The sequence below is a fragment of the Protopterus annectens genome, chromosome 7.part0 (genome assembly GCF_019279795.1).
Source record: "Protopterus annectens isolate FY-2018-M chromosome 7.part0, PAN1.0, whole genome shotgun sequence".
NCBI lineage: Eukaryota > Metazoa > Chordata > Ceratodontiformes > Protopteridae > Protopterus > Protopterus annectens.
Genome location: NC_056739.1, coordinates 384,215,916 through 384,242,944, shown reverse-complemented (window position 1 = coordinate 384,242,944; position 27,029 = coordinate 384,215,916). Strand labels below are relative to the sequence as shown.

Genomic DNA, 27,029 nt, shown 5'->3' with positions numbered 1-27,029 from the left:
GTTCAGCACATAAGGAGAAGTTTGAACAGGACTGCATGTCCAAAGCAACTTTAACAGACAAATGCTTTTGTTACTTTTGAAATAAATAAACTTGGAAAAGCACCCTGGTTGCAAAGCCGCGGTGGTACAGCGGGTAGCGTTGTTGCCTCACAGCAAGAGGTTCTCCTGTTCGATTCTCAGCTAGAGTGCCTTGTATGTGGAGTCTCCATGTCCTCCCTGCGGTAGAGTGGCCTCCGAAAGACATGCGTGAATGGGTCTGCCTTCGTTGAAGGTTGGGTGTCGGGCTGGCAACTCGGCACCATAAAAATCTACTGCCAAACATTAGCGAACTAGAGTTCCGCTGTGGTGACCCCTAACCAGGAAAAGCCAAAAAGACAAAACAAATCCTGGTTGCAATGGCAAAGTAGACGACTGCCCTGATGGTCTATACCCAAATAAAGTCTAGAGAAACACCAAAGAAAATTGAAAAAAAATGCATGTGTGCGCACTTTTGGAAAAAAATAAACAGAAATTTCTCTTCTCGACTTGTACCCCCTTATTTTTTTCACAATTAATTTACACAAATATATTAATGGTAACATTTGCCAGCATTCAAATGTCTACGCATATTCCAGAAAAAGGTATAAAGCTATAATAAAGATAAGTTTCCCCAACTGCTTTACATAGTACTGAAGCTTTTCATTACCTGTAAGGATTCTATAACAAGATCCCTCGCTTCTAACTCTCCTTCAAGGATACTAAAGAGCATCAGCAGCTCACGCTTGGTGAGATTTTCCATGTTCATCTTGACGTTCTGCAAAACAGAGAGATAAGCAGGTTATGCATCATAAGCAAAAATTGAAAAGCACAAGCAAGCACATGTACAGCCTGCTGTTATTATGAAAACATGGTTCGGACTAAAAGTAAAACAAATATTTACTTGGTACTCTCAACACAACTGCAAATATCTGCCATAGTCTAATCTCATTAGAATACTGATTGTCATAGTAATGAGATTTTTGTGACGTGTATGAACTGTACTTCATTTAAGGAAGACTGTGAAGCATAACTTTATGACCAGATGATTATAACAAGAGATTTATAGCATTAGCAGTCTCAGCCTTCAAAAATGCAGCTCTTTTTGAAAGATGCAAGCCCAATGACTGCAAGCACACACAGTATTTTAACATTAGACACTTAAGGTTTACCTCGTAGCACTATTAACTTTAACAGCCTTTTCAAAATTGGGAGCGTATTCCCTTAGACAGAATTTTTATAACTGCCTGACTTATAGGGCTTCCTCAGACCCAGCCCTGATGGATCTGTTGCACATGTGCAAAACAAACACCAGAAACACTAGATCCAGGGATCTAAACTTCAACTGTGAGAAACAGCATGTGCTGGAGAGACAGGTATGTATCCCAAAGGATCCCCAAACTAAGGAATACGCTCCCCATCTATGTAAAACAATGTTCGTCCCTGTCCCTGTTCAAACAAAACCTTGACAAATGGATGGAAAATTATAAATTTAACCCCTGCCCCCAGTCTGCCCCTATGTGCCTTATAGACAGAGACAGTCAATAAGAAAAATATTATCCTAACACCCCTCCCCCTTACCAGTCCTTAGCTACATGTCTACTAACATGTTCCCCATGATACTTGGGACCCAAACGGTTTGGGGTGCAGGACTAGGCCCCTTACAAGCCTAGCCCTGAACCCAGGGGTAGGCTAGCCCTTACAAGCCTAGCACTGGGTGCAGGGCTAGGCTTATAAGGGGCCTAGTGGTGAAGATCAGGCTGCAAATGCAATGCATCGATCAAATTATCAAATCTCAAGACAAATGCAGTGAGGTAAGCCTGAGTAAATGCTTCTTATATAATCTTAGGTCTGCTGACTTTGGCAAGTATTAGGTTTCATTATACACACATTATGTATCATGTTCTACAACTTGTGACAAAAAATTGACAAAACAATGCCACAAATCTTAATTTCTTTTGCATTGTTTTATGGTCAGAGTCATGCCTGTAAAGCTTCTTCAGACTAATGTACTTAACAAATGTGTTTGTATAAGGAATGAAAATATACCAATAATCTGTAAATCATACCTCTTAACTTCTTTGCCAAGTAATTCTAGACAAAGCTAAAAATAATGGGGGACAAAGGCCAAAAATTAGGGACAATTTGTATTACTACTCTCACTCACTTTAAAAGTTAATAAAACAGGCTTTGCATCAGCATCTACTTTCTAACAGGTATGCATATCTAATGTCTGGTATTACTGACAGACCATAATCTTCAGTGATAAACCAGAAAATCAAAAATATTATGAGGTACTGAGCAAAAACATAAGGCAAAAATCTGAAATGCTCTGCAAACATCTACACAGCCTAGAGGTATGCTGCAAATATATTAAGCCAGTACTAAGAACAACTGCTCCTTTCCATCCAAAGTGCACAAGTGCTAGACAGGCAAGTGTGCTGACCTACTGGAATGTATGTTACATGCTTAGCATTATCAGGGATACTGTAATGTTACTGCTAGGGATACAGATTAGTGACAAATTTGTAAATGTAGCACAATAGGCCCTTAAAAGATATAAAGGGCAATACAACATACGGATAAGATAGGCCCATTTTAAGCTGTGCTAAAGCTATAAAGTACCCAGCAACATTCAGGTTTGTGTCAGTGTTAAAGCCCAACAAATATCCATCAACAGAAATCCAGAAAGAAAGCATGTGGCAAGTGCATTAATCAGTGCTACAGGACAAGAGTTTAAGGAAAGCTAGTGCGCTGTTGTTGTGCTGTATACCTTGGCTCTACTGCCTCACTATGCGGACAAAACCTAAAACAATGGGGGACAAATGCCAAAAATAGGAACAGATTTTAAATATTGCTCTTATAAAGTTACACGGCTGCTACAACAACAGGATTTGTGCTAGCATGCATTTTCTGAAGTACATGAAGCCTAAAGATCAAATGTATGTCACTTAGTGACTTCCATCCTTAGTGATTTGACAGAAATCCACACATTTCATGAGGAACTAACTAAAAATGTGAAGCAAAACTCTTTACATTCTGCAAAAATCGGGATAACTGAGAGGAATGCCCAGCAGAACTAATATCAGATAATTGTTAACCTAGTAACTGTAAACCTAGCTGTTGTAACTTCTGACCCAGATGTACACAATGATCTGTTTGAATGAAATAAAACAGCTTGATACATTTATTACAGTGCCATCTAAGTACAACTGCACAAGTAAAGAGAGATGCAAATTAACGTTACAGTTTAACTCAAGATAATTTAGCATACATATGGTATTTAAAGCACAGTTAAGAATGGGATACTTGCCCAGTCAATAACCAGGGCAGTCCCAAACTTGTACGGCAGGGCTAAGACATGCATATTGGAAGTTGTGGTTAATGCAAATAAAGAATTAAAAAAATAAAGCACACTATTACTGGAGCACTCTTGCCATTAGTCTATGATCCTAGGAGTTCCTTTAGGTGCTCGATCCTAAATCTCTCTTTTTTTGCTCAAGCTTGGCTGCTTGATAATGTACTGTGTGTGTCTGACTACCCGCTGCTTTGTAGAGATATAGGTAAGTTTGCGGGATTATATTTGACAAGCACATAGAAACAGACTCATATTCCTAAAACAGACTCATATTCCTAAAACAGAGGGACTTTCTTTTTTTAAATGAAGATTCATTAGCCAAGTTGCAACAGAGTGAAACTAATGGAGACATGGTTGAGGGGTTAAGCCTGCCCTGTATTTAGGGCAAGCAAAGGTGCTTACTCCCCTAGCAAAAACACTTGCTTCCATCATAAGGTTGCACAAAACTATTTTCTCCTTGAATCCTTACTTACAGCACTTCTGTACTCTGGTCTATATTACGTTATCGAATCACTAAATGCTGAATGGCTAAATACTCGAAACGGCTGTTCATCGAATCATTTGCTGTGGGGGGCTGCACCCCCCCCCACATCCTCCGCTAATTATATATATCAACTCCGAGGTCGCACTACAGTGGGGAAAGGGCAAACATTCAGTTTCCCACTGTACCGCGACCTCTCAAAACACACTTCGATGAATGGCCGTTTCGAGTAATTGGCAGATCTGCATTTAGTGATTCAATAACATAATAGGAACTCCTGTACTCAAGGGGGCAGGAGACATGCTTTCAGATTCAAGGTAGAATACTGTAACCATTGCCAATGACTGTGCCATATATGCCAACATTTCCATGTGGATGGCCTGGTTCAAATTATCTGTGACACCATCACCAGACAGCAAAAGTCACACAGTAGAGTACAGCGCCAAACCTTGTGATAACGGCAAGAAATTCTATGCTCGTGTGCTGCTTCATCTGAAGCAGGTCTAAAAATAGATCAGTTTAAAACAGGCTGCAGCTCCAAGCATTCTATTGTGTAAAAAGTATCCCCAGTGGATAATGCAGTGATAAATCCCTGCTGTACAAGCACCATTTTACACATTTCTAACTCTTTAAAAAACATGCACTTAGAAAAGCATCATTCACTAATATGAAAGTTGCAAAGGCAAAACAGTTGAATATTCAACAAAGTAAAACTGCTTCCTTAAGAAATATTCTGTGGGCTCCATTCAGCACTTTGCTCAGTGTACTCAGGTAGCTTGTTTCCTTTCAAAAGTGCAGATTTCTGAAAAGTTCTCAAAAGCTGTTTTGCAACTGCTGGGATGAAAGCACTGTACCTAGGGTTACCACCTGTCCCACTTTGCGAGGGACAGTCACTCTTTGGGCAGTTGTGTCCTGACAAAATGTCCTGAGATTTTAGGACAAAATTATTTCCTATATTTTATGTAATAGTTGCATAAAACAGTTATTCTGCATCTAAAATACCTAAATGTTATAATAAACAGAATAAGCAACTAAAATGCTACAAGAATAAGCTTTTATTTAGGCAAAAAAATTTAAGTTCTAACTTTTGTACTGACCATGGGTATGTGTCGGCCTGTAAAATCTGATGTTTGTACCAAAAATGTCCCACTTTGGCCATTTGAAAAGGTGGCAACCCTAACTGTACCTGATAAAAAATTATTTAATTAGAAGTCACATACATGTTTCAAAGCTCTCTTAATTGCGCTAAAATAACTGTACAACATTAAGTCTAAGCACAACTCCTTACTGCACAGAGTCATTAGTTAAGGCACTGCTCCTAGTCATGAAATTGTTGCTTTACTATTACTGACTGATGTTAAAAAATAGTCAGCACTGGCTTGGACTGATGTCCAGCATGAGGAACAAAGCTGTCCACTTGGATCTCTAACTGCTACGTGCTCTTTGAAATACCCTCACAGCTTGCACCTAGGAAAAAGGAGGTACTGAAGTAATTCAGTCTTTGCAAACAAGACGTGAAGCATCCATTACCGTTGAGCAAGAAAAGTGATTTTCATTTCGGCTAGTAAAGGCATATCTAGTGAGCACCTAACATAAGTAAATAAAACTCGCAAAACAATTGACTGCTATGAATTTAATTCTTGTCTGCTCTTTATCAGCGCACATTAACAACCTAAGATAAGCTGATCTGACAGTAACACATACCACAAGCTGCCTTGCTCCAGTAGTTCAGGACAGCCCCAGGTCAAAGACTGAACTTGAGATTTAATACAGAACTACTGAGTGGTCGTTGTATAGCTTTATCCCTCCTGCTCTCCCAAACAGGGATAATCTCACTTAAAGGAACACAAAGGTCACAAAATGAAAAACACATCTCTATCTTATATTGGTATGCTACACTACAAAGCTTCCAGCAGTTATTACTAATACTTATTTTTGTTTCTAACCTTCAATGACTTGACAGTGGGCTTGGTCATGCGACTTTTTAAATGTATTAATTTAATTTACTTTCCTAAGCTTTGTTTTCCACAATGCACTCTGCATCCTCAAACGATGATCTTCCTGTCATTTAGATTGGATTCGCGGTGGTGGTGGTGGTGCTGCGTTGCGCTGTTCGGTTCGACTCTCAGCTAGAGCGTTTTCTGCGTGGAGACATGCGTAAATGGGCATACCTTCGTTGAAGGTTGTGCGTTAGGGCTGGCAACTCAGCACGTAAAAATCAACTGCCAATCATTAGCGGACCGGAGTTCCGCTGTGGCGACCCATAACCGAAAAAAGCCGAAAGACACAACAACAACAACAACAGCATTCATTGTTGCTGCTGCTTACACCGAGATCTTCTCCATGGGGTTTGACACTCTTTGCCCAGAGACACCCTCCATTTTCTATTCATTATGTTTTAAAACATGCTGTTATAAGCTTTTTCTTCTTCAGCTGTCAAATGGTGTTTTTTTTTTGTTTGTTTAACTGTCATGACAACAGAAACAGGAACTCCTCAGGTTCTGTTTTCATTAAAAAAATGCTGCATACGAATGCAAGAAGCTCATGAGACAAAACTTCAGAACTTCATGTCTGACTCACTTCAGTAGTTTGTTTCCAGTTCTTAAAGCAGCGCGCACCCATTTAAAACCTGGTAGTTCTGAAAAACTGCCTGAATCCATGCGACCTTGTATTCAAAATGACTACACTGCTATTGTTTGTGTCTTTCGGCTTTTGGTCGCCACAGCGGAACTCCGGTCCGCTAATGATTGGCAGTAGATTTTTACGTGCTGGCTTGCCGGGCCTAACGCATAACCATCAACGAAGGAACGCCCATTCACGCATGTCGCATAACCATCAACGAAGGAACGCCCATTCACGCATGTCGACACACAGAAGACGCTCTAACTGAGAATCGAACGGGCAGCATCTAACTGTGAGGCCACAACACTACTGCAGCACCACCACTGCAGTCTTTGAGACTTAAATTTTCGGTTGATCGAATTAATTACCACATCTTGGCTGTCATAACATGTTAAGTGGGCAGCAAAACAACTTTAGATCAGACAGTCCAAATAAAATACTTCATTTTGCTATTCCTTGTACTCGAGAGCATGATTAATGACAAACAAATGACAATCCGCACTAACCCAAGAATTACAATCTACTGCTAGCAAAGACATTTATCAGAATTGAGGGAAGTTTGAACACTCTAGCTTTTACCACTAACAAAAGAGCTGAAGACAGCTAAATAAGCAAGAACTGACAGCCTTGCCTTCGGATTCTGCAACTGATCTAAGTGTTTTTTTGCACATTTCAAGTATATTTGCACCTTCTAGAGAAGTTACAGTTAACCTTCACAGCCCTTATTACATATTGAATGCAGATGACTGTATCCATGGATAACCGCACAAAATAACATGATAAACACTATAAGCCTATCTACAGAGCAACTTTCATCAACTACAGCAAGACATCACTTCTTTTCTCAACTTTTCCTCATAATCCACACTTTTCATAAGGAGATAAAACATAGTTTAGCACTTTCTTCCCACAACTACAAGGGACTTCATCAGAACATGGGAACCAATACTTGACAACCATAAGTAGTTACAAGTATATTTACATTTCTATTGCCCCTGTTTTGAAGCTAAGGGCAGCCAGATTGTAAATATATTGCCAGTACAACACTAAACCACTAGAATTTTTTGGTTGCATTCCCTGTACTTCATCATTTTTAATTGCAATTTTAGTTCATAATTAGGTTTTCTAGAAATACTTGAGAACATCTCTGGGAATATATTTATAAAGCATCATTAGAAACAATACTTGAATATGGTAACATTGTTTTAATAAATATTATTGTATGATGTTTACATGAATTTTTAAAAGTATTATCCAGAGTTTGTCCCCTTAAGGACAACTAATTGCTTCATTAAGTTCTAATTTAGAAGACATCCTGTCAGCTTTTTGTGGATGACATAAAACTGTATATTCATCAGGTAAGGAGTTGAAAGTACAACTACAAATGGTTAAAAAATGTGGTTTTAATAAAAGTGTGAAAGCAACATTTAAAACAGAAAATCTGCAGCACCAAGAAAATATCAACCCAAGACAGGAATGCGACATAAAAGCACTTGGATCATGAGAGAATGTATAAATATTTGAGGAAGTGGGAAGAGGTGAAGAATCAACACTGAAACACGAACAAATGAGAATAAAACTCAGAGCAGAATACTTCATAAGACTAAAACCGATATAGAAAACTGCCTTGACATTTAGGAATAAAGACCAAGCTATAAATCAATTTACTTTTCCCATTTTAACTTAAAGTTTTGGGGTGACAGACTGGCCCAAAAACATACTGGATCAGTTGGACAGGAAAACAAGAAAACTGCTTCACGCTTATTAAAAATGATATAAAACTCAATGTATACCAAGATTATACATTCCTCTCTCCGAAGGAGGTATGGCTCCTTTCCCTACAGTACTGCCATCAGTCACCTGATTCTGATGCAGTAATGTACATTTGTCTACACTGAGCCTTAACTGCCACCATTTAATTAACTGGATCTGCCTTTAGGTTGTTTTCTTCATACTCTTCCCCCAGTCTTCTACTGTTGCCCTAACTTTGTATCATTAATGAAGAGGCTGATTCTGTTCTCTGTTCCATTGCGTGTGTGCATTCATGTAACACAGTATGGGGTACTGGTCTGGGACTGACCCTGCTGAACAACCTGCTGCTTATCCTCCTTAGTCTTATCCATCGTGCCACATCCCTCTGTGTTGTACAATGCACGTCCTTTTCATATTTCTGATGGACAAAGGAAATACAACCCAGCAACCAATAAGTCACACAGAATTTTGTCACCTTTTGTTGCGACTTCCATCATTAGCATAGAACATCAAACTAGTGTCTCATATGTCCAAGATGGTGGTCGTACACTACCTTTCAAAAAGAATAAGGGAATTTTCACAGTCCATGACTATTTTCCCTTTGTTAGTATAAACACTATTAAGTTTCTCCACGGAAAAGAGGACACAGGCTTAGTAGAACTAGCCCGGTCAATAAAAGCATAAACAAACAAAAATGCATAAACTTTCTGTAGAACAAAGGGAACAAGAAGAAAACAGGTTCCAGCTTTATTAGTCCTGGCCACAGAACATCTATGTTGTGTGTGGACATCTGTCAAATGTAGCAATAGTTCACGAGTCAGAATAATCTCTTTGCAATGAACAGATCAAGGTTAGAATACACCGCCACTGTTTGCATAAAACAAAAATGTTAGCCCTCAAATATAGCCTTTAAGAAAAATAGATACGGGGAGTGGATTCATGCCTGTAAATTCAGATATCCTCCTGATGGAAGTTACAGCAACCAGTGAGAGTGTTTTCGAAGTCACAGATTGTAAATCAGTAGTAAATGTGTTTGAAAGGCAAAATAATTTTTATTTTATTTTACATTTGTTTACAGGGAAAGTCCGAATGGACACAGGTCCTTTTTCAGCAGCGGCCCGGGGAATAAAGCTCCACATGATGACACAAGTACAGAATTAATAATAATACAAAGTAAAAAAATTGATATAAATGCAATTTAACAATGCTAGCATAAGGCAGAAACATAAAATAGGAGTAACACATATACATGAGGACACTGGATATAGGTGTAATATACATTCATATACAAATAGGAGTATTGGGTACATCTGTGATGGTACATATTGACAACAGAACAGTGAGAGTGACAGTAGTGATGTAGTCATAAGATTATTAGACATAACAGTTATGGCTGTACACCAAGTCAGACATAGAGCTGTGTTTGATGAGATGGAGGGGTAGACAGGATCAGGGATTAGGGAGGAAGTAGTAGGGGAAGAATAAAGGAGTAGGTAGTATAGATGGAGCAGGTGGTGGAAGGGAGCCATGCAGGGTGTCTCAGTGGATGGGGGAGGGGGAAATAGAGAAGGAGGGACTCAGTCTGGCTTGGAGCAAGGGCATAACCAGTGATTTTTTTTAAGTGAGTTTTTAGTGCAGCTTTGAAGTGAGAGCATGAATGTATAGAGGTTATAGAGCAAGGGGCAGTATTTCCATAATTTGGATATAATAAAGGAGAAAAGAGGAAAGTACAGTTGTGTACACTTACCATAAATGTAGATGTTCAAATGTATTCACTGCTGCAGTCATCACATTTGAGTTGTCTGCCTGCAGGTAGCCCTCAGTCAGCCTGAATACCAGAGTCTTGGGATTTCTGCGTCAGATGCTGTTGCTTCTTCCATGATGTCAGGTCGTCAGGGGTATAAAACATGCAGCCAATGCCATTACATCAGTTTTTCTTGCCCCAGATGTCAGGTGCCCCCAAAATAGGAAGCAATTACACAGTATGGAACACCCCCAGCAAAAATCAAATACACATGATATAAGATATACCAAACAAAAAAGGTAGGTAGAAGTAAAGAGAAGTAAGGGGGCTGGAGGGAGGTTAACCAGGACTGCAACAGTGAATACACTCGAACATCTACATTTATGGTAAGTGTACACAACTGTACTATGTTCTTCATGTGTCACTGTTGCAGTCATCAGCTTGGGTTGATTCTCAAAGCTAAGGAAGGGTGGAGGTAGTTAAGAAGCATTAGGGCTGGCAATCAGGCTCTGTAAGAGTGCTGTGGTAAATCCAGCTCTGGATTATAGGTAAGTGGTAATGCTTGGTGAAAGTGTGTACCGAGCTCCAGGTGGCAGCTTCCAGGGTCTCCCCTGAGAAATGCTGTAGAGGTTGATGTAGCCCTAGTGGAATGTGTTCTGATCCCCTGTGGGGTAGGTTTCCCATGTTGCTTGTAGCAGAAATGGATGCAGTGTGCTATCCACTTGGAAATGGTTTGCTTTGAAATAGCCTTGCCCTCTGCCCCTGCAGCAAAGCTGACTAGCAGCTGGTCAGATTTTCTGAGAGGCTTAGTCCTGTACAGATAGAACCTGAGCTGCTTGTGCATGCCCAGGGAGTGCAGGATCATTTCCCCTTTATTCTGAGGATTAGGGAAAAAAGTTGGCAAATTAATGGATGGGTTTAAAGCCACATTAGATACCACCTTGGGCATAAATGATGGGTTAGTTCTGAGGGAAGCCCTGTCCGCATGGAAGATAATGAAGGGTTCCACAGCCATAAGGGCCTGCAATTCAGGCACTCTTCTTGCTGAAGTGATGGCAAGAAGTACAGCCGTCTTCCATGAGAGGAATTTTAACTCTGCTGTGGCAGCAGGTTCAAAGGGCAGAAGCGTGAGCTTTTCCAATACAAAGTTAAGTTCCCAGGCAGGAGTGGGAGCTCTCCTAGGGGGTCTTAAATTGTTGGCTCCTCTCAGGAACTGTTTGATCAGAGGATGAGAGAAAAGGGATGGCTCAGTATTATAATGAGCTGAGATGGTAGAGGAATGAATCTTAATTGAAGAGAAGGCTAGGCCTTTGTGGAGCATTTCTGTTAAGTAGTCTAGTATATGAGGTAAGTTGGGCACAGTTGTGTCCATTCCCTGAGACTGGGTCCAGGAGCAGTATCTTTTCCACTTTTCCAAATAGGATTTTCTAGTACTAGGCCTCCTTGCCTCAAGAATGACATCCACCATCTGCTTACTAAGAGTTGCTGGTAAAGAATTCAGTGGATGAGCCAGGCTGATAGGTTCAGGGTCTGTAGCTGAGGGTGCAGAATCTGGCCCGCCTGCTGGGACAGCAGGGAAGGAGTCTGAGGCAGGTGCCACGGTGGCAGCACTGTCAGACTGCGCAAAAGAGGGTACCAGTGCTGGCGTGGCCAGTCTGGTGCAATCAGGACTGTCCTTGGCTTGTCCTGTTTGATCTTTAGTAGAACCTTTGAGAGGAGGGGCAGAGGGAGAAAGGCATAGATTGAGAGGCTTTCCCAGGTGAAGGACAATGCATCCACTTTCCAAGCTTGGCTGTGGGGAGTTATGGTGCAATATTTGCTCAATTGATAGTTCTGAGGGGAAGCAAAAAGTTCCACCTCTGTTGACCCCATCTGTTCCTCAAAAGCTTGAATATTTTGGGTTCCAGTTTCCACTCGTGTGGGCCATGAGATTTCTGCTTAAGTCGTCTGCCAGTGAATTTAGTTTGCCTGGCAGGAATTGAGCTGGCAGATGCACTTGGCTGCTCAAGGCTGTGTTCCACAGAGCCATAGCTAATCTGCAGAGTGGGTAAGAATGGCTTCCCCCCTGCTTGTTTATGTACCACATAACTGTGGTGTTGTCAATCTTTACCAGTAGTTGTCCTGGAAGAATAAGGTCTTTGAAGGCTGTCAGAGCATTCTATACAGCTAACATTTCTTTTTGATTGATATGCAGGTGCCTTTGCTTTGGGCTCCATTTGCCCTGAATGCACTGCCCTGCCATGTGAGCCCCCCATGCATAGTCTGATGCGTCTGTTGTTAGGGTTTGCGCGGCAGGGGGTAGAGTGAAAGGGAGTCCCTTGTTGTGGTTGCAGGCCTCTGCCTACCAAAGGAACTCTGTTCTTAGGCAAGGAATGATAGGAATCATTGTTTCCAGGTCCTGAGAATGTTGACACCAGAGAATTTTTACATACCATTGAAATTTCCTCATATGCAGTGCAGTCTTGCATACGGAATTAGTAGAATGCAAGAGGCCATGAACCCTAGGGTTTGTAGTATTTTTCTTGCAGATAGCCGGGTTTGGTGGCCAGTAGAGTGAAGTAGTTTGTCAAATAAATTCATTTCTCTGAAGTGAGGAATGCCGTCTGGGAAGTTGTTTTCAAGCTTGCTCCCAGGAATACAATCTGTTGGCTGGGTACCAGCTGTGACTTCTTTTCATTGATGGTGTACCCCTGAGAAGTTAGAAGTCTCTTTACAAATGCCAGGTGCTGTAGTAGCAATTCCTGACTGTCCACCTGAATCAGGCAATCATCCAAGTATGGGTAAATTTGAATTCTTCTCTGCCTGCAATATGCAATGGCTGGAGCTAGGCATGTTGTGAACACCCTGGGTGCAGTAGATAAGCCAAAGGGAAGTGCAGAGAAGTGATAGTGCATACAGCCTGCTCTGAAGCGTAGGTATTTCCTGTAAGATTCCCTTATGGGAATGTGCAGATAAGTTTCTTTTAAGTATAGGGTTGCTAGCCAGAAATTCTTGGTTAGCATAGGAAGCAACTGGTGGAGAGGTAGCATTTTGAATTTTGGAACCACCAGAAAGGTGTTGAGAATAGACAGATCCAGGATAGGATGCAAAGAGTTTTCTTTTCTGGGTACCAGAAATAGTCTGCAATAAAAGCCTTGTCCCCTTTGTTATGCTGGGACAGGTTGAATAGCCTTGATACCGAGAAGAGAAAAGACTTGCTTTTGGGCCTCTCCCCACTGGTTTGGGGGGAGGTCTGGCCATCCGCTTAGGGTTGGAAGTGAGTGGAAGTGGAATCTGTATCCTTTGGAAACAATTAAGACCCCATCTGTCCCGAGTAATGTTCTCCCAGTTTTTGGCATGCAGGGCAGGTTTCCCTGATAAAGGTGCAAGTACTTGGGCAAGGCTTGAAAGAGTTAAGGATAAGTCATTGTGCAATTTTACCATAGGATGGCAGCTTACTACTCCCTGTTTTGGAAGTGGGAGCACTCCATTGCTTAGATCTGTGCATAACCTGAGACTGAAGTCTTGGTGGTCTGCTTCCCCTGGGCTTGGACTGGGAAGGCCTGGAAGGGACTGGAAAAGACCAATTTTTAGAAAGCCAATGCCTACTGAATCTAGGTGGCTGTACTTGTAAGAAATCTTAACAGTTTGCATATATTTAGCTTTCTCCTCCATCCTTTTGAGGACTTCTGCTTTATTGCCAAATATACACTCTTGGTTTAATGGTGCATCTAGTAATTTTGCTTTGACATGATCTGGCAAGTTTTGTTCCTTAGTATGCCTTCTAAGTACAGACCCAGTGACAGCAGCTCTGCAAGATGCTTCTAAGGCATTAAATCCACATTGCAAAGTATGTTTACCAACTTGGTTAGCAGAATGCATTAACTCTTGTAAATTTTTGCGTTTTGCACAATCAGGAATCAACATAATTTTCTGTTTAATTAGCTCCATAATATGCTGCTGGTACTTTAACATATGAAACTGGCAATTTAAAGCCCTAAAGGCAAGAGTAGCAGAGGTGTATACCTTCTTACCCAATCTGTCTAAAGCTCTAGAATCCCTGTCTGAAGGGGTTTGATGTTTGGCAGTTGTAACCTTAATCTCTTTAGGTCCCTGGGAAATGGTCTCTGGATCTGCAGTAGGAATCTTAGAGAGGAATTTGTGGGAATCAGGTACTCTATAGTACCTGGCAGGTTTCCTGGGAGCTGGAGGCAAGGTATCAGGGGTAAGGGTGGATTCCAAAAAGACATCTACAATGTCTAGAACAGGAGGAATAGCTAGAGGCCTGTGCTGAGGCAAGTTTAAAAATTTCCTGAGTCTCTTTTTGGACTGAGAGTAGTCCTGGCTCTCCCAGCGGAAATGCTCTCCATGGGTATGCAGGGTTTAACCAAAAGAAAAATCTTCTGGAGGGGAAGCAGAGGGAATAGAATCTTCTGCATCAGAATCCTCATAGGTAGATAAGGGTATCTCCTGGTAATCAGGAGGAAGGATCAGAGTTGTCAGATTCCTGATCTGAAGAATCAGAAGTAAAATCAGCTCTTGGTCTCTTTGAGGCGGAAGGCTGACTTCCCCTAATTAAATTAATGAGGTCTTCAACCATTCTAAGCATTTGTTTTTGAGGAATGTAGGCCTGAGAATGCACCTTTGTCATCAGTTTCCTAGGCGTAGTGTGAACGTTAGGCCTGAGAAATTTGGTATTTTTGCTTTGAAATGAAGTTGTCGGTTTAATATGAAAATCGGAAGGCCTGAATACACCCTCAGAAGCCGGTGCCTGCACAGCAGCTCCAGACTCATCCAGGGTAGAGACATCCACAGGTTCCATAGTCGAAGAAGCATCTTGCAGCATACCGGACTCCGAATGGGTTTCAGTAGAGGCCTGCGAATCTGTAGAAGCAGGTATCAGTGTCTGCTAAAGAGCCTCACTGAGTTCCGGCGGACTGGCGACTAGCTTAACGGTAGCGTCATTGGCAGCTTTGGACCTATGCAGTCTGTCTCTGCCTTTATCCTTACGTTTTTTCAGAAGACTGATAGTCGGATGGCTTATCAAAGCCATTCTGGAGTACGGAGATAGACAGCGAAAGAATTTAGCTACAAAAATTGCCCGACGACAAATAGTTTGGGCATTGAACAAGGCACAAAACAGACAGTGAGGGACGTCGTGGTCTGGGCCTAAACAGGTGACGCATTAAGAATGAAAATCTCTGAGGTATTTGCTTTCCACAGGCAAGACAATTATTAATTTTTTCTGACATTGGTAAGAGCAAGAAAAAAAGATCCCCAATGGAGTACTCTTTTAGAAGACTTCAGGTCTGAAAGTCGAAAAATGAAAATTTCAGGAGGCTGCCGACCAGCACTTGCGAACTGCTTCTGCTTCTGGCACCGCACGGAAAGAAAGACTGATGTAATGGCATCGGCTGCATGTTTTATACCCCTGATAACCTGACATCATGGAAGAAGCAACAACATCCGACACAGAAATCCCAAGACTCTGGTATTCAGGCCGACTGAGGGCTACCTGCAGGTACATAATCCAAATGTGACGACTGCAACAGTGAAACACGAAGAACATCCCCAGCTGAGTTCTTGGTTTTGGTTACTTGGAGTTGATTTTTGTTGCTGGAGCATAGTGGTCTGGTGGTATGGTAGGGCTGGAGTAGATTTTGGAGGAATGGGACTTTAAGAGGATAGCTAACTAACTTGTGAGCAAGGGAGAGTTGATTTAGGTGAAGTTGTGGGTTGTGTGAGCCAGTTAAGTTCAGTGAGTGAAATACAGTGGTGACTGCGATAGGTAGCTCCGGTGGCAAACTTGGAGATTTTATTGTAACAAGACTCAAGCTTATTTAGCTCAGTTAGTCTTAAGTTGGTAAATATGGGAGAGGCATAGAGTAGGGTGGAGATAAGGTGGGAATCAGCAACTGAGATTCTGGCCGTTTTGATGAGGAATTGTTTATTTCTTTACAATGCTCCTAGTTTTTTTGTGATCTTTTTTTATGGTTAGAAAAATGTGTATGTCAAATCTGAGACTGTTGTCAATCTCAACACCTAGTAGTTTGGTATGCTCTGTGGGGGAGATGATGGTATTGTCATTGGCTGTAATATTAAAGTGGGAGTTGGTTAGGTTAGGTTTTGAGGGTTGGAAGATGAGGAGACTGCCAATGAATAGCCAAGCTTCTATGGAGGTAAAGGCATTCTGAGTGATCTTATGCAGTTCATGTAGGGAACCATCTGATGGTGGAATCATCTGCATAATGTATGAGAGAGGCGTGTTTAGTGGCAGTGAATAAATTATTGGTGAAGAGAGAGAAAGTAGAGGTCCAAGGGTGGATCCATGGGGAACACCGAGAGAGACAGGGTGTTGTGGAGATATGTCATTATGCCAAACAACAGATTGTAGGCGGCCTGTTAGGTAGCTGTGAAACCAGCAAGTAGCTGATTGGGAAAATGATAGATTAGTGAGAACAGAGATTAGTTGTTTGTGTGAGACCATGTCAAAAGCCTTGTATAGATCTAAGAAGATACCTGAGGAGTACAGGCTAATGTTTTTATGTTGAAGGATAGTGTTAAGTAAAACAGAGTAAGGTGGTGGTAGTGCTATGGTACGGTATAAAGCCATGCTGTGTGCTGGAGAGGAGGTTATTAAGCTAGGAGATAACCTAGGACTTGAGAATTAATTCATCTCTCCAGTATCTTGGAAAGTGGAGAGGATGGCTCTGGGTCGGTAATTGGAGAGTTCAGTGGAGGGGCCATCTTTGTGGAGGGGAATGATGTGGGATATTTTCCACAGAGTTGGGACATAGCATTCTGATAGGGATCGGTTAATCAGGATAGAGACTGGATAGGCTAGGGCACTGGTAACTATTTGTAGGTATTCACAGGGGAGATTGTCATCAGCTAGTTTAGTTGGTTTAAGTTTAGATAGAAGTTTTTTTATGTTAGATGTAGGAACTGGTGTAAATGAAAAGTGGCCAGATTATTAGGTGTCATTGTGGGGAGGGATGGGAGGGGTTGTGTTGTTTAGCTAGACAGAGGATAATTTCTGTGAAGTGTTTATTGAATGAGGTGGCAATACTTTCAGATGAGGGAATAGTGTTAGGTGGAGGGGTGCCTACTTTACCTGGGTGGAGAATGGAATTTATGGAGGACCAGAATTCCTTGGGGTTGTGTCGTGAGTGGTTAAGGGTGGACTGATAGTATTGGGTTTTGTCCTGTTTTATTAGTTTTTTGACTCTATTGCACAATTCTAGGAATTTCTGTCTAACTGTGGGGGTTTTAGGTTTGCGCCAGTGGTCCCAGGCTCTGTCTCCGATTTTCTTAACTGACCTAGTGGTTTTTGAAAAATAATTACTTTTCAAAAAAAAAAAAAGACTACGGATCCCAAACTGGAACAGGTCACCTGATGGGAGGATGCACATAAGATGCACTCCAGAGGAAGGCCCTGCAGACCTTAAGAAAATCCAAAAGAACACAAGTTCTTCCCAGCATGAATATTAGATATAGCAGCCAGATGTAACATAAAATGACACATTGATTAAAACTTCCCATCAGTTATTACAAAACTGTAGAAACAGAGGTTGAGAAAGGGGAAATGTTATGTTATGTTATTTTATGTTGTGTACTACATGTTGAAAATCTTTTCTATGTGCCTTTCTTGTCCCCTGGATGAAGGGCTACAGAAAAGGAGAGAGAATATTTCCAACCGCATATGAAAATCCCTGGCTATGAGTGAAAATGGAGCATCCAAACTATCAACGTTAGCATCTGGAAGGATCATGTGTCTCTTCCCTGGTGAAAAGAGACAGAAGATTCCACAGGAATCTTCAGCAACAGTGGGAACCAAACCTGTCCAGGCCATTACAGAGCAACAAAACATAATCTGGGCCATGTAGAACATGGACTTCTGTACGATCATCAGAGGAGACAGAGAAAGAAATACAAGTCCCAAGGCCAGTTCTGAATTAACTCATCCTTGCACTGTCTAGCGGGGTGGAGGAAGAAGAGAAGAGACTTCAGCACCTGAGATTAGTAACAAATTCTAAGCAATCACAGACCAAGGATTATACCTCAAAACAAAAAGTGTCAGGGCAATAGCCAAACTGAGGGACCACTCATGGAGAATCAACAGACATTGACCAAGTCGGTTCACAAGAGACTTTACACCCCTGGGGCTATGTGCAGCACAGCAACAAAAAAAAACAGATTAAAATTGCTTATTCCCAAACTCTCATTCCTTCCTGACACAAATGGTAGGATGCTGTTCTGCCCCATTTGTTTAAAAACTACACTACAGGTATATACTGTGTGATGCTACAGCTAGACCTATAGGAGGGCGAGTGGAGAAACAGCAACATCAGTCTCTTCTTTAGAACACTGAGCTGCAAGAAATACTGCTGGGAAGACAGCGTCTTTTAGACCATCTGGTTGTTGTACTGTCCCCCACCCTAGAGCAAAGTGAAATGATAAAGTGGGAATAAAAAGGCTGCCCTAAGAAAGGTTGTGTAGCTGCAGCCACCAAAGCAGACAGCTGCTGCAAGCCATGGAAATCATGACTGCCTTGAAGGCTTCAAGTGCTAAGACCACTGGGACTAAAGCATCCATTGTACGGCTCAGGTGTATCCTGCCAAAATGAATAAAAGACTACTGTGGTTCCAAAAGCCCTGGTGCTTTGAGGCAAAGATTGTCAGACATAATACTCTGTGAATCCATCTCCATTATACAGTGTTCTGTCTAAAACTAAATAAACTCAAGTTCCATTATTGACTGTGGTTCCTGTTCCCTAAGTATGATTTCTTGTCTGGTTTAATCTATGACTTCATCAGACTGACTGTGAACTTCAACCAGTAGAATAACTGGAGGAGGAGATTCCTGTACCACGTGAGGCTGTACCGGGTGTGTGACACCATAAAGCAGACGTCAAACTACAAAAAGAATGAGAGGCCTTGTACGTGGAGACAAGATACACAACTGCAAAACATTTGGCAAACACAGTAGGCTCAGGTGAGAGCAAACAGCAGGCACCAAAATTGATACTGTCAGGCCTTTCCTTTAGAGGTGGATGAACATCCTAGATGCTGTGGTGATCATGAAGATAGCACCATTCACCCTCTTCTTGACACACATGACCATGAAAAAAAACATTTTGGGGATCAATTTGTTTAGGTCACCAAATTCCAACATTTGTATGAAGTCACAAATATTTCTGGTCATCAAAAAGAACCTAATGGCATGATATCCTTTACACTTACACTACAGGGGTCCATTGGACAGCTTTCTTTCTGGAGAAGCTGTTGCATCTCCTCCCTTGTCTGAACCCTCTGAAAATAGGATGATGCATCACAGTGGTATGAAACCCTTTAGAGGGGAAAAAGGCACAACCTCCTTCAGGCAACAGGTTATCCACAGATATTAGGTCAAGAATGTTACTGGGACTGACTAGACCCAGATCCACTTTGCTGGGGATGCTGCAATCTGTCTGCATCCTGGAAAAGAAGAGTTAGAGAAAATGACATTTCACCACAGTAGCTGAAAGAAATGGCACTTTTCCTTTATGCCCCACAGTCACAGTCTCAGTGCCCTCCGTGACTATGACAAGGTGTGACCAGGAGTGCTGTTCTTGCAGCTCCCTCTGTGGGATATACACCATATAGCTGCTGACTGTTGAAGACATGGAGGCTTAATTGAGAAGTTTCTCCTTCACTTGTCCATCAGGCAGGTAGTCAGCAATATGCAATACTGCATCGGAAATATATTTGTGTGCGACGTAAATGAGCACCCCAAGATACAAACTTGAGGGTGCAAAAGTATGCTTTCCCAGCCTGTGTAAAACCCCCAACTCACTTCTCAGGGGAATGGGCAGATTGAGGAGTAAGAGTTTGCCTCAGAACAGCTGTAGATACAACCACATCTGGGCTAGGAATCTCCAACAACAATGATCAATCTGGCAGGTGTCTAAAGATCTCATTTATTTTCCTCAAATATGGAAACAGTGTCTGGGTTGTTCCATGCTATACTGATTGCATCTGAAATAGGGTCAGATAAGAAGGACCCTCCGAAGAGGATGCTAGACATGTCCTGCAGGCTTCCTGCAGTCTTTTGCAATGAGGAAAAGAGGGAGAGAGATGAGAAATAGAGAAGAGAAAGAGAGAGAAGAGAGAGAGAGAGAGAGATGAGAAATAGAGAAGAGAGAGAGAGAAAGAGAGAGAGAGAGAGAGATTGAAAGAGAGAGAGACAGAGACAGCCACCTGTTTTTCTCTATCATAGTCTACAAAATGTCACTGAATTTTGGATTCCCTAGAGGTGAAAGATGGAATACAGACCAACTATCATTGTCCTAGGCAGAGGACTAATGTGGAAAATCTTTTTAGTTCCCTTCCTCAGTCTCTCTAGGTATCCTTCTGTATCAGAATATAAGCACCATGTGGGGGAGGGGCAACTGTTGCTCTTGATCCACACCAAAAGGTGGCACTTGGCTGGGACCACATGAGAAGCCCAGAATGGGGCTGACTCCTATACTGGGCATACCAACATTGGGGTAGCCACTTCTAGAATAGCTGACACTGTGTAACCTACAACAGTCTGGGTACCCCATGGTAGCTCACTCAATGAAGTATTAACACTGGCTAGGTAGCTCTAAAACCCAGTGTTGGGTTCACTATACAGCTTGGTGAAAAAAGATACCAACATACAGCTGGAAACCAGAAGAAAGCTAATAGTGGGGTACACAGAGAAGATTGCCGAGGGCAGGATGGCAGGGGTCCACTTGATGGCAAGATGGAACCACATTGCATCTAGAGGAATTATGGCCCAACACAGAGGGTACCACTGTTAACCAATCCATTGCTAAAGTAACTGACACTGGGAAGCCAGGATTCAAAAAGTACAATTGTGTACACTTACCATAAATGTAGATGTTAGAGTGTATTCACTGTTGCAGCCATCACACCTGGGTTATCCTGCCAGGGGTAGCCCTCAGTCGGCCCGAATACCAGAGGCTTAGTATTTCTGCTTCGGTTGCTGTCACTCCAGGACTGACGTCAGGTCGTCAGTGGTATAAAAATCAGGCAGCCGATGCCATTACATCAGTTTTTCTTGCCCCAACTGTCAGCAGCCCCCCAATAGGGAGCTTAGTTATGGTGGAAGAACACCACCAGTAGAAAGTAAATACCAAAAGTTCCCTGTAAGGAGAGAGGAAGAGAGACAGAGAGAGACAGACATGGGGGATGGAGGGCGGGAAACCAGGACTGCAACAGTGAATACGCTCGAACATCTACATTTATGGTAAGTGTACACAACGGTACTATGTTCTTTGTGTTTCACTGCTGCAGTCATCACACTTGGGTTGATTCCCAAAGCTGAAGAAAAGGGTGGAGGCAGTCAAGAAGACTGGGGGCTGGCTAGGATGCCCTGCAAGACTGTGGTGGCAAAGCGTGCCATAGGTTTGGAGAAGATAGGCAGGTGGTAATGCTTGGTGAAGGTATGAACAGAAGTCCATATTGCAGCCTCCAGGATGTCCCTGATGGGGACCACTGCAGAGGTGGAGGTTGCCCTCGTGGAATGCATCCTGATCCCCTTTGGGCATGTTTTCCCATGCTGTTTGTAGCAGAAATGGATGCAGTGTGCTACCAATTGGAGATTGTTTGTTTGGATATGGCCTTGCCCTCTGCTCCTGCTGCGAAGCTGACTAGCAATTGGTCAGTTTTTCTAAAAGATTTAGTCCTATCCAGATAGAATCTGAGCTGTCTGCGCACATCTACAGAGTGCAGAATCCTTTCCCCCTTGTTTTGTGGGTTAGGAAAAAAAGGTGGGCAAATGAATGGATTGGTTGAGTGCCACAATCGACACTACTTTAGGCATGAAAGATGGGTTAGTCCTAAGGGAGACCCTGTCAGCATGGAAAATGTTGAAGGGCTCTACAGCCATGAATGCTTGTAGCTCTGAAACTCTTCTACCTGAAGTGATGGCCAGAAGCAAGGTTGTTTTCCAAGAGAGGAATTTTAACTCTGCTGAAGCTGCAGGCTCAAAGGGTAGTAGGGTGAGCTTTTCCAACAGAAAGATAAGGTCCCAAGTGGGGGGTAGGAGCACTTCTGGGTGGCCTTAAGTTGTTAGCCCTTCTTAGAAACTGTTTGATGAGAGGGTGTGAGAAGAGAGGTGGCTCTGTGCTGTACTGAACAGAGATGGCAGAGGCATGAATTTTAATAGGAGAGAAAGATAGACCCCTGTGTAGTAGGTCTGCTAGGTAATCCAGGATGAGAGGTAGGGAGGGCTGTGCTGCTCTGGCTCCCTTAGCCTGGATCCAGGCGCAAAAACTTTTCCACTTGTCAGCATAGGATTTTCTAGTGCTGGGGCATCTGGCCTCACGTATAACATCCAGGACTTGTTTGCTTAGGCTGGCAGCTGGAGGAGAGGTCAGGGAATAAGCCAGGCTGCCAGGTTCAGGGTTTGCAATTGTGGATGCATGAATTCTCCATTCTTCTGGGTCAGGAGTGTTGGGATCTGAGGTAGGTGCCATGGTGGCAGGGGTGGCAGGCTGCACAGCAGTGGGTATCAGTGCTGGCGTGGCCAGTCTGGGGCAATCAAGATTGCCCTTGGTTTTTCCTCCCTTATTTTGAGCAGTACCCTTGAAATGAGTGGTACAGGGGAAAATGCATGGATCGAGAGGTTTACCCATTGGAAAGATAGAGCATCCACTTTCCAGGCTTTGCTGTGAAGTTCCCTGGTGCAGAATTTGCTGAGCTGATGATTGGAGTGGGAGGCAAAGAGGTCCACCTTCGGGGTGCTACATTTCTGGGTTACAAGGTTGAAGGTTCTGTGGTCTAGCTGCCACTCATGTGGGTCTAGCAGGTTTCTGCTTAAATTGTCTGCCAGAGAGTTTAGGGAGCCTGGCAGGAGTTGTGCTAGCAAGTGTATTTGCATGGCTAAGGCCATGTGCCAAAGGGTCATGGCGAGTCTGCAAAGAGGATAAGAGTGAGTCCCTTCCCTGCTTGTTGATATACCACATCACTGTGGTGTTGTTTGTTTTGATCACTAGAGGACCCGGAGAAAGTAGTGGTCTGAAAGCTGTCAGGGCATGCTGAACAACTAGCATCTCTTTTGCCTGATGTGCAGATTATTTGATTTGTGCTTCAGTGGCCCTGAATGCACCTGCCATCCAGGTATGCACCCCAGGCATAGTCTGATGCATCTGTGGTGAGGGTCTGGGCAGCGTGGGGTTATGAGAAGGGAAGTCACTTGTTGTGGTTGCATGCTGCTGCACACCAAAGAAAATCTTTCCTTAGACAGGTTATCATAGGTATGATCGTTTCCAGGAGAGTGTTAACACCAAAGGCTTTTTAGGTAGCATTGTAGTTTCCTTATATGCAGTCTGGCATATGGAATGAGTAGAATGCAGGAGGCCATGAACCCTAGAGCTTGAAGGATTTTCCTTGCCGATAGCTGGGTTCTGGTGGCTAGATGAGAGAAGTAGCCTGTCAGGTAGGCTTGTTTTTCTGGAGTAAGGAATGTCATCTGGGATGCTGTGTCCAGGCTTGCTCCCAGGATCACAATGTTTTGTGTGGGGACTAGTTTTGATTTCTTTTCATTGATAGTATACCCCAGGAAGGTCAGTAGGTCCTTTACAAAGGTCAGGTGCTGTAACAGCTTTTCCTGACTGTCTGCCTGAATCAGGCAATCCTCTACGAAGGGGTAAATTTGAATATTTCTTTGTCTGCAAAAAGCAATGGCTGGAGCCAGACATTTTGTGAAAAATCTGGGAGCAGTGGAATGGACAGATTGAGGACTGGGCACCAGGTGACCTCTTTTCTGCGTACCAGGAAGAGTCTGGAATAGAAACCTTGGTCTATCTGGTCTGCAGGAAAATGCTGTATTGCCCTCATGGAGAACAGGGAATGGACTTGCTTTCTGGCCTCTGCCCACTGGTTTGGCGGAAGATCTGGGAACCCTTTTGGGGTTGGCACAGTGTGGAAATAAAATTTGTATCCCTGGGACAATTTGTTGAGGATCCATCGGTCGTTGGTAATAGAGGCCCAGTTGTTTGCATTGAAAGAGAGTTTTCCTCCTAGGGGCACAAGCAGGTGGGCAGAGGTAAGGGGTGGAGGTGTAAAGTCACTGTGAGTTTTTACCATAAGGGGGTGGCTTAGCAGTCTCTGTTTTTAAAGAGGAGGAACTCCATTGCTTAGATCTCTGCATTCCCTGGGACTGCTGTCTAGGGGGTCTGCTTCCCTGGGCCTTGGCTGGGCTGAGCTGATCTGAAGGGGGCCCGGAAAGGACCAGTGCTTGGAGGGGCAATGCCTACTGAACCTCAGAGGACGGACCTGTAAAAAGTCTTTAACTGTCTGCATAGATTTAGCTTTTTCTTCCATCTTTTTAAGACCTCTTCTGCCTTGGTGCCAAACAAATTGTCTTTGCTCAATGGTGCCTCCAGTAATTTTGATTTGACATGGTCTGGCAAGGTCTGTTCCGTAAGCCAAGCATGCCTTCTAAGTACAGAACCAGTGACTGCTGCTCTGCAAGATGCTTCTAGGGTGTCAAAGCCCCATTGAAAGGTGTGCTTAGTAACTTGGCTTGCAGAATGCATAAGCTCTTGTAATTCTTTATTTCCTGCACAAACAGGAAAGGAAGATATTTTTTGTTTAAGGAGTTCCATGGTATACTGCTGATATTTCAGCATGTGGAACTGACAATTTAGTGCTCTAATAGCAAGAGTTGCAGAGGTGTATACTTTTTTACCCCATCTGTCTAAAGCTCGGGAATTCCTGTCTGAGGGGGTGGGATTCTTAGCGGAGGTTGTTTTAATTTCTTTAGGTCCTTGGAAGATGACCTCTGGGTCAGCAGTAGGATTTCTGAAAATGAATTTGTGAGAGTAAGGGACTCTGTAGGGCCTGTCAGGTTTCCTGGGAGCAGGAGGAAGGGTGTCAGGAGTCAAACTGGATTCCATAAAAACATCATCCACAACATCCAAGACATGAGGAATGGCTAAGGGTCTGTGCTGTGGTAAATCTAAGAATTCCAAGTGTCTCTTTTTTGACTGAGGATAGCCCTGACATTCCCATTGGAAATGCTCCCTTAAAGTATGTAAGGTTTCACCAAATCAAAAATCCTTGGGAGGAGAGGCAGAAGGAATGTATTCCTCTGTATCAGAATCCTCATAAGCAGAGAGGGGTTGCATGTCTTCATATTCAGAAACCTCTGAGTCATCGGACTCCTGTTCAGATAAAACTATTGGGGACAAGTCTCTTATTAGGCTTCCCCTAATAAGCATAATAAGGTCTTCCGCCATTTTAAGCATTTGAGATTGAGGCATGGAAACAGGTGCCCGAGCTTGGGTCGTCGTTTTTTTAGGTGTAGTTCGTACTCTGGGCCTTAGAAACTCAGTAGTTTTAGAAAGAACTGAAGATGTGAAAGAAGTCATTGGTTTGTGTAGAGTATCGGTAGTGGGAAGAACTTCCGCTGAAGCCAGTGCCTGCTCAGCGGCTCTGGACCCATCCAAGGTAGAGACATCCACAGGATCCTTAGTCGAAGAAGAGTCTCACGGTATTCTGGACTCCGAACGGTTCTCAGTAGCGGCCTGCAAATCCACAAAAGCGGGCATCAGGGGCTGCAAAATCACCTCACTGAGAACCGGAGAACTGACTAGCTTAACAGCAGTTTTGGACCTGTGCAGTTTGTCTCTGTCTTTATCCTTACGTTTTTTCAGAAGATCAGTAGTTGGATGGCTTACTGAAGCCATATCAGAATATGAGGACTGAGAGCAAAAATATTTAGCTACTATAAGGGCCCGACAACATATAGTTCTGGCATTGAACAAAGCACAAAAGAGACAGCGAGGGATGTCGTGGTCTGGGCCTAAATGGGTGACGCAGTAAGAATGGAATTCTCGGTGTAGTATTTGCTTTCCACAGGCGAGACAATTGTTAACTTTTTCTGACATCGGTCACAGCAAGAAAAAAGGATCCCCAATGGGGTACTTAGCTTTAGAAGACTTCAACTTCAATTCAGTAGCGAAAACTCAGGTAGCGGTCGACCGGCACTCGTGCGAACTGCTTCTGCTTCGGGATCCTCAGCAAGAAAGACTGATGTAATGGTGTCAGCTGCCTGTTTTTATACCACTGATGACCTGACGTCAGTCCTGGAGCGACAGCAACCAATACAGAAATACTAAGCCTCTGGTATTCGAGCTGACTGAGGGCTACCCCTGGCAGGATAACACAAGTGTGATGACTGCAACAGTGAAATGCGAAGAACATCAGGCAAATGTGAGTGCATGGAGTGGTAAAATACAGACTCCAAAAAGATTACCGAGGCACAAACAGTTCTGAAAGAAACTGAGCGTTAACATGAAATCCACCTTTATGGCTCTTGAAAGCCTGAGAGAGTGGAGAGAGTGAAAAATGTCTGCCCCTGTTGAAGTTTATCCATTTGAGACCACCAGACTAGAAAAAGACTACATAAGAACCCTAGAGCCGGGGGATGGGTGTTATGAATGGAAAGGCTAGAAATGCTCGACTTCTGAAGTCTCAGAAGAAGCACTAGTAATATTTACCATAGCAATAGTTTGTACATCTTTTACTGTAGAAGCACTCATGTTTTAATTTTATCTAGCTTACAATATTTAACCTTAAGGGTTAACTGTTTGATGGAGTTGTCTAGCTTAATCTTAAAAAAAAGTTTTAGACTGAATAGGTCTAAAAGGACCCGATTTCAGCAGTGAATTAGAAAGGCAAAACAAGAAATGTGGGACCACTTCAGCTAACTTTGAAAACAACAGAACCAGGCAAGCAAGGGCCGAGGGAGATCCTGATGCACCTTCTTTTTAACCTAATCTTCCAACAAAAATTTAAAGTTGTTTTCTATATACCTTTACAGCAGCCTCATTATATTTACACAAATTTCACAAGATTCCAGATAATGTTCAGGACCCAAGTAAATGATGCACGAGGTCAGCAATCTGTAAACACAAAACTCGCAAGGAAAGAAGAATAAGATAAATCCCCAAAAGTAGACTGGGGTATTTAGAATCAAACCAAATGTGTTTGCAGCAAGAAGTTTGAGAATAGAAAATAAAACTCAGGGTATTATGGGAAGCG

General features: G+C 42.8%; 1 protein-coding gene across 6 annotated transcripts in view; it reads right to left on the bottom strand.

Annotated features, from left to right (window-relative positions):
• The window catches only part of CTTNBP2NL (CTTNBP2 N-terminal like), a 593,921-nt gene that overhangs the window by 514,554 nt on the left and 52,338 nt on the right, over positions 1–27,029 (bottom strand). For 4 of the 6 annotated variants that reach the window (XM_044076951.1, XM_044076955.1, XM_044076953.1 and 1 more), the window contains exon 2: positions 686–793. In XM_044076951.1, coding sequence (XP_043932886.1) covers positions 686–784 — 99 coding nt within the window. In that variant the 5' untranslated portion in view covers positions 785–793. Of the gene's footprint in view, positions 1–685; positions 794–5,800; positions 5,945–27,029 lie in introns of those variants that run through there. The other 2 variants (XM_044076954.1, XM_044076950.1) reach the window with 2 other exon arrangements.